Source organism: Chelonus insularis, unplaced genomic scaffold, assembly GCF_013357705.1.
Source record: "Chelonus insularis isolate UGA/USDA-ARS -01 unplaced genomic scaffold, ASM1335770v1 contig_568_pilon, whole genome shotgun sequence".
Classification (NCBI taxonomy): Eukaryota; Metazoa; Arthropoda; class Insecta; order Hymenoptera; family Braconidae; genus Chelonus; species Chelonus insularis.
In genome coordinates, this window is record NW_023276647.1 from 859,853 (window position 1) to 876,906 (window position 17,054).

The 17,054-nt window shown below is 27.2% G+C and overlaps 4 protein-coding genes across 4 annotated transcripts in view; 2 read left to right on the plus strand and 2 right to left on the minus strand.

Annotated features, from left to right (window-relative positions):
- The first annotated feature begins 2,506 nt into the window (after positions 1-2,506).
- Positions 2,507-7,167, plus strand: LOC118070224 (sodium-dependent nutrient amino acid transporter 1-like). Its single transcript, XM_035088682.1, has 10 exons — positions 2,507-2,929; positions 3,939-4,022; positions 4,085-4,153; positions 4,531-5,024; positions 5,349-5,723; positions 5,783-5,972; positions 6,080-6,256; positions 6,329-6,605; positions 6,681-6,775; positions 6,862-7,167. The coding sequence occupies exons 1-10, from the start codon at positions 2,915-2,917 to the stop codon at positions 7,033-7,035; spliced, it is 1,950 nt and encodes a 649-aa protein (XP_034944573.1). The 5' UTR covers positions 2,507-2,914; the 3' UTR covers positions 7,036-7,167.
- A 963-nt stretch (positions 7,168-8,130) lies between these two features.
- Positions 8,131-17,054, plus strand: part of LOC118070309 (uncharacterized) — a 157,836-nt gene continuing 148,912 nt past the window's right edge. Inside the window, exon 1 of the mRNA XM_035088848.1 lies at positions 8,131-8,378. The gene's annotated coding sequence lies outside the window, so the exon portion shown is untranslated. The remainder of the gene's footprint in view (positions 8,379-17,054) is intronic.
- On the minus strand, positions 9,321-14,714 carry LOC118070308 (tetratricopeptide repeat protein 39B-like). Its single transcript, XM_035088846.1, has 11 exons — positions 14,348-14,714; positions 13,948-14,064; positions 13,648-13,718; positions 12,931-13,114; positions 12,042-12,174; positions 11,525-11,657; positions 11,292-11,391; positions 11,129-11,194; positions 9,995-10,746; positions 9,670-9,909; positions 9,321-9,585 (listed from the first exon to the last, which is right to left on the minus strand). The coding sequence occupies exons 2-11, from the start codon at positions 14,029-14,031 to the stop codon at positions 9,396-9,398; spliced, it is 1,953 nt and encodes a 650-aa protein (XP_034944737.1). The 5' UTR covers positions 14,032-14,064; positions 14,348-14,714; the 3' UTR covers positions 9,321-9,395.
- On the minus strand, positions 15,111-16,918 carry LOC118070310 (mitochondrial pyruvate carrier 4-like). Its single transcript, XM_035088850.1, has 4 exons — positions 16,601-16,918; positions 16,132-16,172; positions 15,577-15,773; positions 15,111-15,516 (listed from the first exon to the last, which is right to left on the minus strand). Exons 1-4 carry the CDS (start codon positions 16,683-16,685, stop codon positions 15,435-15,437), a joined length of 405 nt encoding a protein of 134 aa, XP_034944741.1. The 5' UTR covers positions 16,686-16,918; the 3' UTR covers positions 15,111-15,434.

Below are 17,054 nucleotides of genomic sequence, written 5' to 3' on the forward strand. Positions count from 1 at the left end.
ATTGCATAATTATTATAACAACGAGTAAAATGACATTTATTGATAATAATTATCGGGATAAAAAATTATTAACAATGGAAAAAAGGTGATAATTTTTTTTTATCAACTATGGTTCAATTACCGATTAGTCATGCTCAGAAAATTTTTATTCTAACCGACAGAGAGCAGTAACGGTATATGCGCTGTTTAAAAGGCGCGTAAAAATTTAGTTTAAATAAAAAATAAATTTTTTATACAATTAACATATAAGAATTAAGTAGCTGAATCATAATAGTGACAATACAAATTATTAAAATCTTATGATTTGAAGAAAAAAAAATTGGTCGTATATTTTAGATTTCTAAAAGTTTTTTATGTTGTTTTAGGATTGGAGCAATGCATGAAATCTTAAAGGAACAGAGAGCGATTAGATGGTACGGTTGAATCAAGTGAAAGTTGGTTTGAAATCTAGCTAAATCTAGTGCTAACTGGTTAAAATTCACGATGACGTTCAATGCAGGGTTCACGTGTACATATTTTTTCCCATTGAAGAATTTTTATGATTCAGAACTATACACAGTAGTCAGCAAATCAATCGATAAAACACGAACAAATATTATGCAAAACATTGGTAATTATTATTATTATTATTAAATACTTCTTTAGAATTTTTGTAAAAATAAATTCACTTTTCAGTTAACATTTAAGTTAATAAATAATAATTATGCTATGAATTCAAAGTAAAGGATGCTGTTTATCACAGCAACAATAATACCTAAGTTAGTTTCGTAATTTCACGTATAAAATTTAGTGCTATTAAACAATAGCTTATCATAAAGCCGGATGTTAGTCTTCCTGTAGGATGAAACAATTCGATTTCAGATTAAGGCAATAATTTATAATTAATATGACAAATATACATAATAAAAAAATGTTAAATTGATGATCGCCAGACAAAAATAAACCTAAAAAGTAATAATTACTCAAAAATCATCCGCTTCTTTGTGTTAGTTATGTATTTTGCATTGTAAATAATGATATTTCAAGTTGATGAAGAAACCGCAAATTTGTTGGATGAAGGCAATTGTGAAAGGTCTGTTGATGATTTGGTGCACCTGTGCTCCTTTGATTGCCAGTTTTGAAGCACAGATAAGCTAATATGTGTAAATTACATGCATTAAATGTTTAGCCTAGACATGCAATTGCTATTCGAATATACATTTATATCATCATTGATGCGAAATATGATAATTCATTTTTTGCTCTTAGTTATAAGATTGATCTTCTTGAAAAACCGGTCTTTGTTTTATTCATTTAGCATTGTGACGTCTTTGATATGAATGAAAAACTTATGAATCAGTTGTTCTTCTTCCGATTCCTTGTAAATACATCATTTCCGACTACTGCTCTAATTATCCCGGAAAAATGTATTAATATTATCATTTAATTGAATACAGAATTACGCAGAAAATATATAATAAGAAAAATTCAATATTAACTTTTGCAAAATTTTTTCACGACATCTCGTATGTGTTTAAAATAATATTCTCATGTGATAAATATTTCTTGATATAAGTAATATGGAATAATTTTTATACTTGAACACATATTTCCCAAGATTTATGTTATTTAATATATGCAGCCATCACAAAGATTTATTCTGTTATTATGTATAAAGATAATTTGATGATTTGCTTTCATCAGCTTTATACAATTTTATGTAACAATTTTTTACTTGATGATTGAAATATTACTTTCAGATTTTCAATCGTTTTATGTAGAAACAATATAACAACTTATTCAATTCAAATGATTAATTTTAACAAATTTTTTCTATAAAATTCAGACTCATTTTACAGTAATTTTCAAATGATAAACTATCTTTAAACGTGAGTATTGAAAAACTCAACTTCGCATAATTGTAAATGTTATCGCGTAATTCCAACATATTGTTCACGACGTGACTGTTTTTTACAAAAAAATTACACGAGTAGACCATATACTTAAACTTTCGAGATGTAAAAAAAATGTTTACATACAATGTATTCATTTTTGATGTTTACAATATTTTTTAATCAATTAAACTTCAACATTCACTCTGCGTTCTCTTCGATGACATGTAAGAACATTTGTCAATGACATCGTTGAGCATACAGCCATGACATAAGGTTCAATATTACGTGAGAAATTATTATCTATATATTAAAGAAAAATTTCATGAAAACTTATGTATTAAGTTGTAAAAAAAAAAGAAAGTTGATATTTATACGATTATTCGTTTTATCTTATATTGATAATCATTCCTATCTTAAAGAGTTGATGACAAACGATTTTTTTGTCAATTCATTAATTCCGGTATGCAATATTATTGATTTAATCTTGATTCTAAAATTCCCAAATACATCTTAAATTACTTATACGGAAATGAGTTTAACAATTCGCTTATCCTATCGATACCATGATTTTGCAATTATTGTGTAAAAGGAAAAGAAGTGTGTGTAATACATAAAAAGGAGCGATATTAATTGATTTAGGCCATAACATAAAGTTTTAATTGATTAAAGCTATTCACTCGATATAAATACAAAAGTCATTAAGAAAGTTGTTTCTTCATTTTTCGATGGTTAATGTAAATCCCCTCCATAAGCACTAAATTTCCTGATTATAACTATACTATTCATGTGTATCTTAAAAGAAAGAGTGGGAAAGAGAGAACAATCCCTACTACATTGAGAATTGACGTAAAGGTGGACGACAATCATTCTGTTCGGTATTCTGCGGTGTTAGTAGGTTGTTGATCGGCATCACGTTCACATAAAAATTCAAAAACTATTAACAGATTAACAATCATTCAAAATTAACTGAGAACTTGGCGCGCTTTTTTTACAACTGCCTAATTTAAGCTGATAGTGAATTGAAGAAGTTTATTACAATAATGAATTCATCTGAGGTCAGTATTAAAAAATAGATCAAACAGTAAAGTGAGATCAATTTTCAATATAATCGATAAGTTCTTGATATATGTTTGACATTATTGCCTTCAATATAAAAATATAGTTTTTAAAATATTATAAATATCAGTCTGAAGGCGAAAAATATTACTTTATATTTATACCATCAAAGACCTGTTTATCTTTTTAGTCATGAACATTTATCAGGGATATAAAAATTCGTAACCATGACACTTCTTTGGTTTACAATTATTACACATGGAATAAAAATCACTCACATTCACGTGTTCAGTTTAACAAAATCACTTCATGTACATTAAGTCCTGACTTTCACCTCGAAACATTGAATTTAATAACGACCAATTTGACACTGACTATTACTGAGTGTTTAACATAAAAATAAATATGCATTGTAAAGAACATGTAACATTACATAATAAAGATAATAACAGAATGAGTCTTAAACATAAAAAAAACTTGATTATTCAATTAAATTTAATGTCATTTTTCTCATGTTTCAATTGTTTTGATTGATATCTACATAGCAATCGATTGCTTTCAATGAAAAATCATTGTTGTATCAGTAGAAGATTATATTTCATAAAAATTATGTGAAAAGATTCTATTTTTATCCAAAATAATATAAATTTTTTACCACTATCACATACTTTATGATGATCATTTACTTTATTTTCTTAAAGAAAATTTTTTAAGTAACATTCGAACAGAGCTCTTAACAAATAAGGAAAAGATGCAAAATTCTTAATGGTAACACTCATCTCAGATTCTCACTAAATAATACATGGAATACATTACTGACAGATAAAAGGATTTATATAATTTATTGACAGCTAGATAAGAATAGATTTTATAGATCACATTCAACCTAAAAAACGAAAATTGTATATATTTATAAATGAATAAGTCATATGCTATTAGTAATGTGATGTAATTGATTCTCACCTTCACTGTAATACCGATTTACTGGAGACTGGCTTTTCATTTTAGGGAGGTAATCCCAATCCAGCTTTTGTCAATGATGAGGAAAGTACAGTCGACTTTAAGAATATCGATATTGCAATATTTTCCAAGGTATGTTTTATTGGTATAAAGCTCAAAATTTTTTGATATCACTAACGCTTTATTTTTATTAGGGAGATTATGACGCTGATCATCATACACACGTCGACCCAAAAACCATCTCATCACCGGGAGAACAAATAGTAATAAATATTAAAAGATGTTCTTTTCCTATTCCAATGATAAAAAATTCTTGAGGACACATGTGTATCTTTATTTAGATTTGTTTTTATTGTTAAGAATTTGAATATCAAATTAATTAACTTAAATAGTTGATACTGCTTGTTTACCGTTGTTATTAATACATATAATTTTTTATTCATCAAGGAAACTATTTTAAACGATATCTCCTTGAAAACATTTTTCTCAAGATAGAGAACAGTTTTCTATGCAAATCTGAAAGGTATAATAAAGTTATTATTTAGTTGAGATCATAATTAATAATTTTCTACACTCAAGAATTTTTTCAATGTTCAACAACTAAATATTCCTTTAATAATACTATTTTGTTTAAATATAGACGGCGACAAATAAACCGAGACAAACCTGGGGCAATGAAGTAGAATTTCTGATGTCCTGCATAGCCATGTCTATTGGTCTAGGAAATGTGTGGAGATTTCCATTTACAGCATACGAAAATGGTGGTGGTGCTTTCTTGATTCCTTATATTATTGTATTGTTCCTTGTGGGCAAACCTTTCTATTATTTGGAGATGATTATGGGCCAATTCACAAGCAAATCATCTGTGAAGATGTGGTCAGCTGTACCAGGATTCCGTGGTGTTGGTTGGGCTCAAATGTTCTCCATGTTATCAGTTGGCACTTACTACTGTTCATTGATGTCCATTACACTCATCTATCTTTTCGGAAGCTTCTCATCACCATTACCTTGGGCCAAGTGTCAACTAGACTGGGGTGATAATTGTGTTGATTCCCAAAAACCTGAAGAAAATGTGACAGTTCAATCAGTGAATAATAGTACAAAATTAACAAGTTCAGCAGAATTGTATTTTATGTAAGTTTATTTTATTTTCAATGCCATAAACGGAAATTATCTCGGTAAACATATGAGATTTACGTAGAAACCTCATGACTTGATAGTGAATTAACAGTAATTATTTTATTTAAAAGTAGGACTGCTGTCCCTTGAAAGATAACTTGATTCTGATGTCTCAATATTACCTTCAAGATATTATAAATAAACTTTATCTTTTTAAGAAATATTGGTATTACTTACAAAAATTTACAATCATTAAAAAGAAATTAGATATTAATTGTTACAATATTACGTAGCTGCTGAAATTCAATGAAATTATAAATTAGATTATTTTTTTTCCAGAAAATCGGTTCTCAAAGAAAAAGATAATATCTACGATGGCATAGGATTACCTGATTGGAGATTAACCCTTTGCTTACTGGCTTCTTGGCTTTGTATATTTGGTGTTCTCGTAAAAGGCACCAAAAGTTCTGGAAAAGCTGCCTACTTTTTGGCTTTATTTCCTTATGTTATCATGATTGCTCTTCTTATCAGAGCAGTAACATTGGAAGGTGCTGCGAATGGAATTATCTTCTTCATTAATCCCAATTGGAACAAATTATTTGATCCAAATGTCTGGTATGCTGCTGTTACTCAATGTTTTTTCTCCCTATCAGTTTGCTTTGGTGGAGTCGTTATGTACTCTTCATTCAATGAATTCAGACACAACATTTACAGGTATTAGTCATAGCGGATATTTTTTTCAATAGAATATTAATTTTCGTTTAATATTTCAGAGATGTTTTGGTGGTGACTACACTTGACACATTCACTAGTCTCATCGCTGGCATAACAATTTTTGGAATATTGGGAAATCTAGCTCATGAACTTGGGACAGATGATGTCAGCAATGTTGTTCGAGGGGGAACAGGATTAGCTTTTGTTTCGTATCCGGATGCAATTGCTAAATTCACGATTTTACCACAAGTACGTTTCGATGATAATATAAATATAAATAATGAACTATGACGTAATAGTATATTATATCAACAAAACCTTGATAGTTTAATTATCCGAAATCTTTTTTTTTCTAGCTGTTTTCTGTACTATTTTTCCTTATGCTGTATGTGTTGGGTATCGGCAGTGGTATTGCTCTTGCCGGAGGTATTATCAGTATTCTTTGTGACCAATTTCCACAAGTAAAATATTGGAAAGTCGTTCTGGGCACTTGTCTATTTGGATTATTTGTTGGTTGTGCTTATTGTACTCCGGTAAGTACACTAAAAAAAAATTGATAAAGCATCTAATAGAATGTTTGGATATCAATGAAATTATACTTACAGGGTGGACAGTTCGTTTTAAATTTGGTTGATTACTACGCTGGATCATTCATTGTTTTTGTTTTTGCAACATTGGAGATTAGTGGAATATTTTGGATTTATGGGCTTGAAAATTTGTTGGATGATGTTGAATTTATGCTGAAAAGAAGGCCGACCATATATTGGAGATTGTGTTGGGGAGTCATCACTCCTTTGCTTCTTGCGACGATTTTAGTTTATACTATAATCACTCTTCAGCCTCTTACCTATAACAAAGTTTTATACCCTGATTCTGCTTATGGTAAATAATTATTTTAATACAATCGAGATAATGACAAATTGAATGAAATTATTTACCATCATAAATAATTTGCAGCTGCTGGATGGACACTGTTCTCCTTTGGTATCCTTCAATTGCCATTCTGGTTAATTTATACAATAATTTCTAACAAAGAACATAGTGTCTCACAGGTAATGATTCTAAACTATTTTAATTCTTTTGTTTCCTCTGTTTGTAGTAATTGGATGTGTGATTCTTGAATAATTTTTTTTCACAGATGATTATTAAAGCATTTCAACCCACAAAGCTATGGGGACCGGCAGATCCAGTAGACTATGCTGCTTGGAGACAATTCAAAGAAACACTGAGGAAGAAGAAAGAAACTCGGACTAGCTCGAAATTAAAACAATTTCTTTATGTACTAGTGGGTCAAGAAGATAAATTAACTTAAAGAGAATCTATTAGGTGATAATAGCTGGAATTGTGTCACAGTGATTTTTGATCAGTCAATCATAACTTTTAAGATTCTCATACAAATGTTTGTAAATATTTTCAATGCAATTAAGTTAAAAATAGATCATAAGAAAATAGTTTTCAGTATTATTGGTTAAAATGTTTCAGCCATCACAATCTATCACTTCTAATTCAATAACTTGTTTTTTATAATTTCCATAATCACAGCATTTTTCATATTATTCATTTCAAACAAAAAATGAACCAAAGTTTTTTTCTATCATTTTAGCTTTATTGTTGAGAAATGTCTTCAATTATGAATTACGAATAATTCATTTATTATTATTTATTTATATTGTATTTATTGATACAATTTTATTGAAAACTTATATTATCTATATAGCAAAAATATTAAATTTTAAGTAGGCAATATTAATAAGCAAAATATATAGAAATAAATAGCTTTAATATGTTTTATTACTTCAATTTATTTAATATTGTTTCTATTAAATGTGTATCATTGCTAATTGTAAAATAAACTTAATGAATTTAAATATTGAAAATTACCTTAAGAAGTTGCTCTCTATTTTTGAAATATTTTTTGTAAAATAATATTCACTAAAATTTCATTAAATGTATGATGAATAGTTTTTAATAATTCAACGTCCATAGTTTGAAGTAAAAGAATGAGAAATGTGGCGAACCCAGAAAAAAATATCAACAAACCGAGTGATACATGTAGAGCTCCTTGTGATTGTTTGAGCATCAAAATATAAAGCGAATTCGGGGAATAGCGTTCATCTACTTGTTTCTGGAAATTTGTTTTGACATGATCAAAAACTTTATTGAATAATTTTTTTTCGTTGCATTTTATAATAAAGAAATGTATATTTATATAAAATAATAATGAATTTTAATAAAATGTTGATATACTATATGATTATTTAATATTTATTTAAATTAGTAATAAATTTCACATCTAACGTTTAGACTAAACAGAGACACGAGATCGGATTGGAAGCCGCGAGATGACGTCACTCGCTCCCTCTTGCGTCCACCAATAGCAGTGATGGAGTTAGTTTAAGCCGGGAAATTGAGGAATTCACGTCGTCTTAAGACGCTCCGATTTCTTTATTAAAATTTTCAGGTAACGTGCGTGTTTCAATTGTAAAAAATGGTTTAATTAATTCAATAAAGTAATAACAATCGATATTATGTATATTTTAAGTGTTAAGTAGTGTTTATTAGTGTGTAAAATGTGTTAATAGTGCGAGTGAAATTTGAATATGAAAATTTGTAATATGGCTGCGTAAAAAAACCGACGCTTCAGCATTCGCCAATGTAAGTGACACATTTTTTTTATTGAATTTAAAAAATTTATAGCGAATATGAGATAGAACGTTACGCTATAAATATGCCGGGTGACGCCGCGTACAAATATGACTTAGTCTTATGATATTTTCAAAGTTTATTCAGTTACAATAAACTTTAAATGGTTTTTGATGTAATTTTATGTATACGACAAGTCATTTTTAATTGAATTTTAATGATAATCATTGCGTAAAATCTTGTTAAATAAAAACTGTAAACAAACTGTCGCCAAACCAAAATGGCGCTGATGTTATTTTCCTTTTGTTTTTATTGATATGAATATTTAATTATAACAAATGTCACGAATATTGTAATAAAATTATAAATTTTAGAGTTTTTTTTTTAAAAAATGTTCAAGAAAGAAACTGGTTGAATGTCGTGAAGTTACTCTATTTACTTCGAAAAAAAAAATTTTCTTTTTTCCTAGAATTTTTCGAGCGTTGTTATATATATGTATATATGTATTGTTTTGGTCCTCCGATTGTTGCGTCTATCTATTACTTTTCTATTGAAAAAGTGAGCTCGATAATTCTAAGAATTTATTCGTTCGGAGCAGTCGGTATTGTTTTTATCGACTATAGTCAGCGTCTATTTGAATTTAATCGTTTATTTTCTGTATTGTACAAATATTTAAATGTTTATTAGGATTTTTTTTTCTACTATAATCGATCATATTATAAATATTTAACTTTTTATTAACTTACTATCATATCATCAAATATTTAAAAACTCTTTAATAACTTTTAAAGCCAAATGATCTCAAAATTAAAGCAGATGTATCCTTAAAATAAATATTTCCTAATTGAACAGACTCTTTAATAGGAAAATAATAGGAACTTTAATAAATAATAATAATTAAATTCACAAACCGTTAAATGCTAAACAATGCAATTTACAATCTTAAACATCTAATTCAATATATTATGGATATTTTATTAAATAACCAAATATAAATTTATTTTAGATAAATTTAAAAACATTTTTCATTTAATTATGAAATATAGCCTCTGTTGCAGTTTCAACTTCACTTGTTGAATTAATAAGATCTATTTGTTTATTACTTGATCCCTTATTCCCAGCTTTAGCTGCTGATTTTATTTGGTATTCCAGCTCCATTAATTCTGAGTGTATTCTAAAGTGTAATCGAGACTCTAAGGAATAGCCAGTGTAATTTTTCCTAAGGTATAAAAAAAAGGTGAATTATGGTAATTAATAAAGTCATTAATATGGCCTAAATTAACATATTAATTTGTTTGCATACTTAGCATCTTCTAGGAGTGTTACAGCTCTATGAATATTTCCTCTGTCACGATTCAATACCGCCAATTCAACAATAGCGTATGGAACTAGATATATATCTTCTTTTATCTGTTTTTCGAGTTGCACAACTCGATTCAAACAGTCCTCTGCTTGCAAATAATGTTTCATTTGTCGTAAACATGCTCCTTTCAACAATAACAATAATGCTAAATTATCTGTTTGGTAATCTTCTGGAATATTTCTGAAATGAAATGTATGATATTCATTTATTTTTATTGTTAATGTCAAATATTTATAGGAATTTAAAAAAATTTCCTGCAACTTACGATGAGAAATTTTTTAAACGTTTTTCTTCTTTTTCTATGACTTTGAACATATTTATTATTAGATCTGATCTTTTGCCTACAATACGGAATAAATTCCAAACAAATTCCAGTTCAAATATAGGAAGAATTAAATTATGATTTTGTAAAAAGTATCGTTCTGATTTTTTAACAACAAATTTTTCCATTGGTACTGATTTACCAGCTATTCGTTGTTTAAATGCAGGAACTTTCAGCATTAAATTATTGATATCATCATAATTGTTGTCTTCATTGTTCTTATCATCGTCTTTATTACCATGTATTTTCTTCATCATCATTATAGCTGCTTGTTGATAATAATAAATCGTTCGGGACCAGTTTGATTCTTGGACAAGGCAGTTAGAAAAGAATAGAGCATCGTCCCATTTTTGTTGACAACAATTAGCCCACATAAGTTCCCAAAAGCAAAGATGATGAAATTGAGGCCATGTATCTTGACTCTTCCATGATTTTTTATACCATTCTACAGACTTTTCAATATTGCCTTTAATAAATTCTAATCTTCCTTTGAAAAATAAAAACCATACACCATCTGGATAGTGTTGTAATTCAATTTGTAAGGCTTTTTCACTCCACTCTAAATCACCATCACGATCTAGACTGATGATGAATGAAGTAATAAGGTGATATGAAAGGAGTGTCATCGCACATAACACGTGCCGAATACCTCTTCTATCTTCATATCCTTTTTTCAGTTCTTCAAGGCCAAAGTTCTGAATGAACATAAACATATCATCAAATTTTTGTTAATAATTAAAATTAAATAACTAATTGCACAGAACATGAACATAGATTACTTTATAAATTAATAATTACAACTTAGATACGTCATTTTGAACTTTATAAAAACTCATAATTGTCTTGCACTTACGAGTATGATGAATGTTTAAAAGTATTTTTTTATCAGGTTAAAGTTCTATGAAAAAATTAAATTGCTACAATTATGGAGACAACCAATAATAATTAGTTTGCTATTAACGTATGGATAAAAGATAAACGCGGTTTTTAAAAAAAAATATTTGTTTTTCAGTTACATGTTACGTGTACAATTGTGCTTGATAATTCCACTGCTAGATACTTTTTAGTAGTACTGACCTTGTCGCCAGAAAATCCAATAAATTCTAACAATTTTATAACACGACCTGGTAGCAATGATATCATCTGTAATTAAATATTTATAAAAACAAATAAATTTTATAATAGTTGACATAATTATTATTTATTTATACAAATCGATTTTTTGAATGATAATATTTACCAAATTAAATGTCCCTATTCCCATGCGTACTCCACTCTCAAAATGTACTCGATCTGTTTCATTTTCCCACTTTCGAGATTTAAGGATAAGCAAGCATTCTCTAAAATTTAAAAAAAAAACAAATACAAATTAGATTAGATTTTTTTTCCAATTATGTTAATTATAGTAATCATGTAAACATATGTTGAAGATTTATGATTATTTTATGATAAAAAATATGAATAACTATTTACTTATACATCAGGTAGCAGGTACGGATTTTTAATCCAGCTTTTACAAAGCTGACTAGAGTCTCATCTTCCACAAAAGTCAGTATAGCTTTTAACAAAAGTGACTCAGCATAACACAATTCTGCATGTACTTCCTCTGTAATAGTTATAATATACATTATTTTTTTTTATTCAATTATTTTTACGTTATTTTTTTTTAAATTTTAATATTTATTCTCTACACTATTTCTGCTGCTCGTTGTACATCAACATATGAGAATAATATCAACTAAGTAAACTGTTCTATGACTATTACTAAATCATGCAAAGGTTTTTGCATTATACATAGAGCTTTTTTCAATGAACAACTATCTTTCGATTCAATTATAAATAAATTAATGACTAACGATGAATAAATTAATTGCTATAAAAATTGGTCTAGTGATAAAAAAAAAATATAATCGATATCCATCTATAATGATGATGATAATAATAATAATATTATTATTAATTATTTAGAAATTTAAAAAAAATACATTACCGACAGTATAAGTATTATAGTTTGTTTTTTTAACCATCTTTCCAATGTTTTGTGTGAGAGTAATATGACGGCGATTCTTCGAGCAAACATTCATGCATATCCTTAGAGCCTCAGATGCTTTTTCTATGTGTTTCTAATTGTATGTAATCATAACAATAATAATTGTAATTATATCTAATTAAACGAGTTGACAACGCGTATTTGAGCATTCAATATTTGTCATGACATGACATTACATGTTTGTAACCAGTCGTCAGCACTCTTGCCATGTGTGCTTTCATCATATCAACGGAAAGATAATTTTTCTCAATATTTTTTTAATGAATTAAATTTATATTTATACTTATCATTATCATATGTCAATATTTTTTATATATAAAGGATGTGACAAAAATAACGGTTAATTGTTTTTTTATCGAAACTAACGTTTGGTTATTATGATATTAAAAAAAATAGCAAGATTAGAAAATTAGAAAATTGAAGTTAATTATTTTCAATTGTTTTTATTACCATGCACAGATGGTTTTTGTATAAATTTTTATTATGAATTAAGATGAAAAGTGAAAATTGAATACAAACTTTCCAATTTGAATGTTATGTTCTAAGAATGATTTTAATGTTTGTTTTATTTATCTTAATGGAAACTTGGTAGAAAGTAATGTAATGTAAAGAATAGATGCAGTCTAGGAGAAATTCAATTGTAATAATAATAGCGTAAATAAATGAAAAAATATTTATGAAGCACTAGTTAATTACTCATAAGAAAATTTTTTTAAGCATGAGTAATTGAAGAAGTAATATAGACATGAGTGCTGAAGTTATCATTTGGAATAAAGAATACTCTATTATATTATTTTGATTGTGTCCATTACTGATGGATGCTGCTTACCTGTTCAAAAGTTAAAAAAGCTTCGAGACATGCGAAAACACTATTTCCTAGTGAGTGATACATGCTACTCTCTGCCCATGGCTCTAGTATTTTTTTTGCTCGACCATATTCATTATTAAAGAAATAATGTGAGGCTGTCTTAGCTTCATTTATAGCCGTTCTCAGGTCCATTCGGTACGTAGGACTTAAATATAAATGACAATAATTATAATCGTATTAGTGAATAAATATTTCTTATGAGACTAGCATATTGAGAAAACGATCGTTTTATTTTTGTCAAACTGATCCAATTGATTAATTTTAGAAATTGGATAATCATATGACTGACAAGTTCTTGGACATTCGAGAAAGATTTTATGCGTTAAAATTAATTTTTTTTTTTTGTATTAAATTAATTTTATTCCGAGAATTTTATTTAAATGACTTTATTGAACAATTTATTTAAACTGATGTCAAAAAAAAACAATAAATAAATTACCATTTATTAATTTTTTAAACTCAAACATTATTCACAATGTCATATATCTGCTTTCCATAATTTTTTTCGCATATGACACAAGATAAATTCATAAAAAAAACTCTTATTTATCCATAAAGTCATTTTTGAATAAAAATAAGAAATATTTTTTAATAATTCATAAACTCTCTTCACTATAAATAAATCTTTTTCTCAGTGATATTTATTATTTTAATATTAATCTCCTAAAATATACTTACCTAATGTTATCAGGCCGTAATTCTTGGGGTGATAATATCAGGCTAGGACTAATATCTTGAGCATCTTCAAACTATAATCATAAAAAATCTCATTAAAACGTAAATAGTTTCATTCAAGTAAGATTTAATTAATTTTAATCGAAAAAAACGTATTACATAAAATTTTTTTATGTAATACCTTTATAATAAATTTATAAGAATATTACAAAGAAAGATACCATACAAATATAAAAAAGAAAAGTTCACGATAGATAATAGTTGATTATTATTTTTTTAAACAATACTGTTAATAACTCTTACCACTTCATCATCATCTTCTTCTTCCTCTATCCCTTTATTATCATTATAAACATCACCAACTGCACTTACTTCAACTTTAGACATTGTGTATTATTATTAGTATCAGCGATACTTGAACTGAAAAATTATAACAGAAACTTTCTAAATATGCTGATCTTCATCATATATACATTAATATACACCATGAATTTTTAAGTAACATATAAAACTAGTAAATCTGTATATATACACATTTTAAGTAAAAATAAGTAGGACGAAAAAAATAAGTAGTACAAATTTCACTAAATCATCGTTTACTGAATTTTATCAGGCATTAGATTATTATTGAATTTTTTTTTTTATCAATTAATCAATTTGAAAACCTATATACGTAATATATTGAACGTAGTAGAATAATTACCGTATAAATATAAATGATTTATTTGTGCGAATGAGAAAATTGAATTAAACTGATATTGCTCACTATTAAGAAATATATGATTAGTTATAATGCAATTATATGATTATATATTAATTATATTATAACCAATTATGCACACTAAAATGATCTAAAAAGTCTCCAACACGTTTTGGGTTGTGATGATAATGACAAGTATAGGAAAACATGTAAAATATCACACGTATTTCGTACTATTTGCGTATTGCAAAAATAATTGTCTGTATAATAAACACTGTGGAACACGACTACCAACTACTGCTGTCAGCAACGATTAGCCAGCAGACTGCTGCACGATCATATACGTACAACAATATAAGTCTAGCAGACGACCAGGATGACCTACAATAACTAGTCAGCACTCAGTCGGCATTAGTTGCAAGGTCTGCTGGTAACTAATGTGAAGGATAACACGACTATTGGATTCTCTACATGTATAAAAGTTGGCCAGATAATGTAGATTGTTAGGTAAAAGTACAGTTATGTCGTTGTAGACAGTATTTATCAAATATCCGGGATTTTAGACTTTTTTTAAAAAATTAATTTGGTCATTTTACTCATGGATAAGATAAGAAAATATTTAGATGTATGTAATGTGATTACTACAAATATTTTTTATGAATTTTATCGATTTATTGAAAATTTTATGTAACATCAGATCGAACATTTCTTTTTTAGTTGAATTATTTCAGCTAAATATTTTACATATTTCCCTTTTTTACATTGATAAAATTGGAAGTATAATTTTTATATGAGCATTATAAAGAATATTAAATTCTTTGGTTATAGAGATTTCGATTTGAGTCAAATGTATCTTATTTCGAAGATATATGATTTTTAATTGAAATATTATCTATTAGATTGTCAATAATAATGATAACGATAATAATAATAATGTATCACAGATTTTAAAATATCAATTTATCATATAAACTATAATAATTATTTTAATTGACACTATTTTTTACAAATATACCTATTTTTCTATACTTGTATTAACTATAAGTAGAGGAATGTCCGTTCATTGCTATTATTATCATTATTATCATCATTATATCAATATTATCATTAATCGCTTGAAATGTGTTGTTACTCCACTACTTCCGACTAAACTCGCTTGTTCCCTTTGATATCTGCAATAAAATATTGATATTAATTGATAAATATTTATATTTGAATATTTAAATACTTACTTGATAGCTCTGGCAACTTGATAGAGTGCAGTGAACGCTACAAAGAGATTAACACTGAATAAGCTCCAATTTTTTGGTGTTATAGCCATTGAATATCGTGTCCAGATTACTCCAGTTATTCCAAGTGCACTTGATTGACTGATAGATATTTTATCAGCAGGTCGTTGTAAATCTCCAAGACCAGCAATCACGAGACCCTGAAATTGTTATAATTTAAAATTAGATTTATAATTTAGTAACATGTGTTTATCTAAGAATTTATTTTTCTTTTAAAATTAACTCATGCAAAATTTTACACATTTTATCAGTAACTTAATTATCATATATTCTTAAGTTTATTTAAATATTCAATTGCTTTGTAAAAAAAGTATAAAACGAAAAAAAAATAGATTTTTTCAATGAATTGCTGATATAAATAATAGATAGCCAACAATAGTTGAAGTAATTTTGAAATAATAATTTTATGTAATTAATTGTTGTTATTATTTTTATTCATTAATGAAAAAGAAAGTCAGTTATGATAAATAATGTATAAATAATTAATTTATTCATTACCCATTTGAATGCTGGCGCCCAAAAAAATATTGTCTGCGGACCTGAAACCGGTTCAAATGATTACAAAACCATAATAACAAAAAAAATAATAATAACAACATCAATGATAAAGACTATGATGATAATTAAATGAAATGAAAATAATAAGAATATATTTAAAAGTGAATTAATCAATAAATAACATAATTTAAATAGTATAGTGACATAAAGCTACAGTGGTGTAACCTTGACCTAATTTAATTATTTTTATTAATATTCCAGATGAAGAAAATACATTTAATTATGTGGAATGTATTAAAGATATTATTTTTATTTCACATAATATAATAAGTATAAATCATATTCTATCACTATCAGCAGGAAAAATATGAACTTAGGTTATTAATCTTGTTGATGAACTACGTGTATGAATAATAACTTACAAGCATTATTTAATGATTAATTTTTTTAGAAATAACAATTTACTTACCAGCCGGATGATTCCACAGTGGCTGTAATTTTTCAGGTACAAATTTACCAATAGTTTTCATAGAATTTTTGTAAATAAGCGACATTTTTTTGAGCTTTAGCACACTGCTTTGACTAGAAAATGGTCAATGTCACTGCTGCTAGGAACAGTACGTCTGCGTCTTGATATATTTACTTGAATGTTATGTATCGCCGCAATCGCTACTGTATCCTACGTAATCGTGCGTAACAGTACGAAGTGTAAGCGTGCATTATTTTATTTTCTTCCGCTTTAGCTTTGCTATTTACGCTCTCACTCTGTATCTCTACAGGTACGATACATACAGGAATTTGTCTTACTTCCCGCTAGGTGTCTCACTTTTTGTATTATTTACTATTCATTTAGAAACAAAGAAAACTTTGATAAGAGATAAGAAAATCATTATCATCAAATCTGGGAAAATTACGTTAGATTT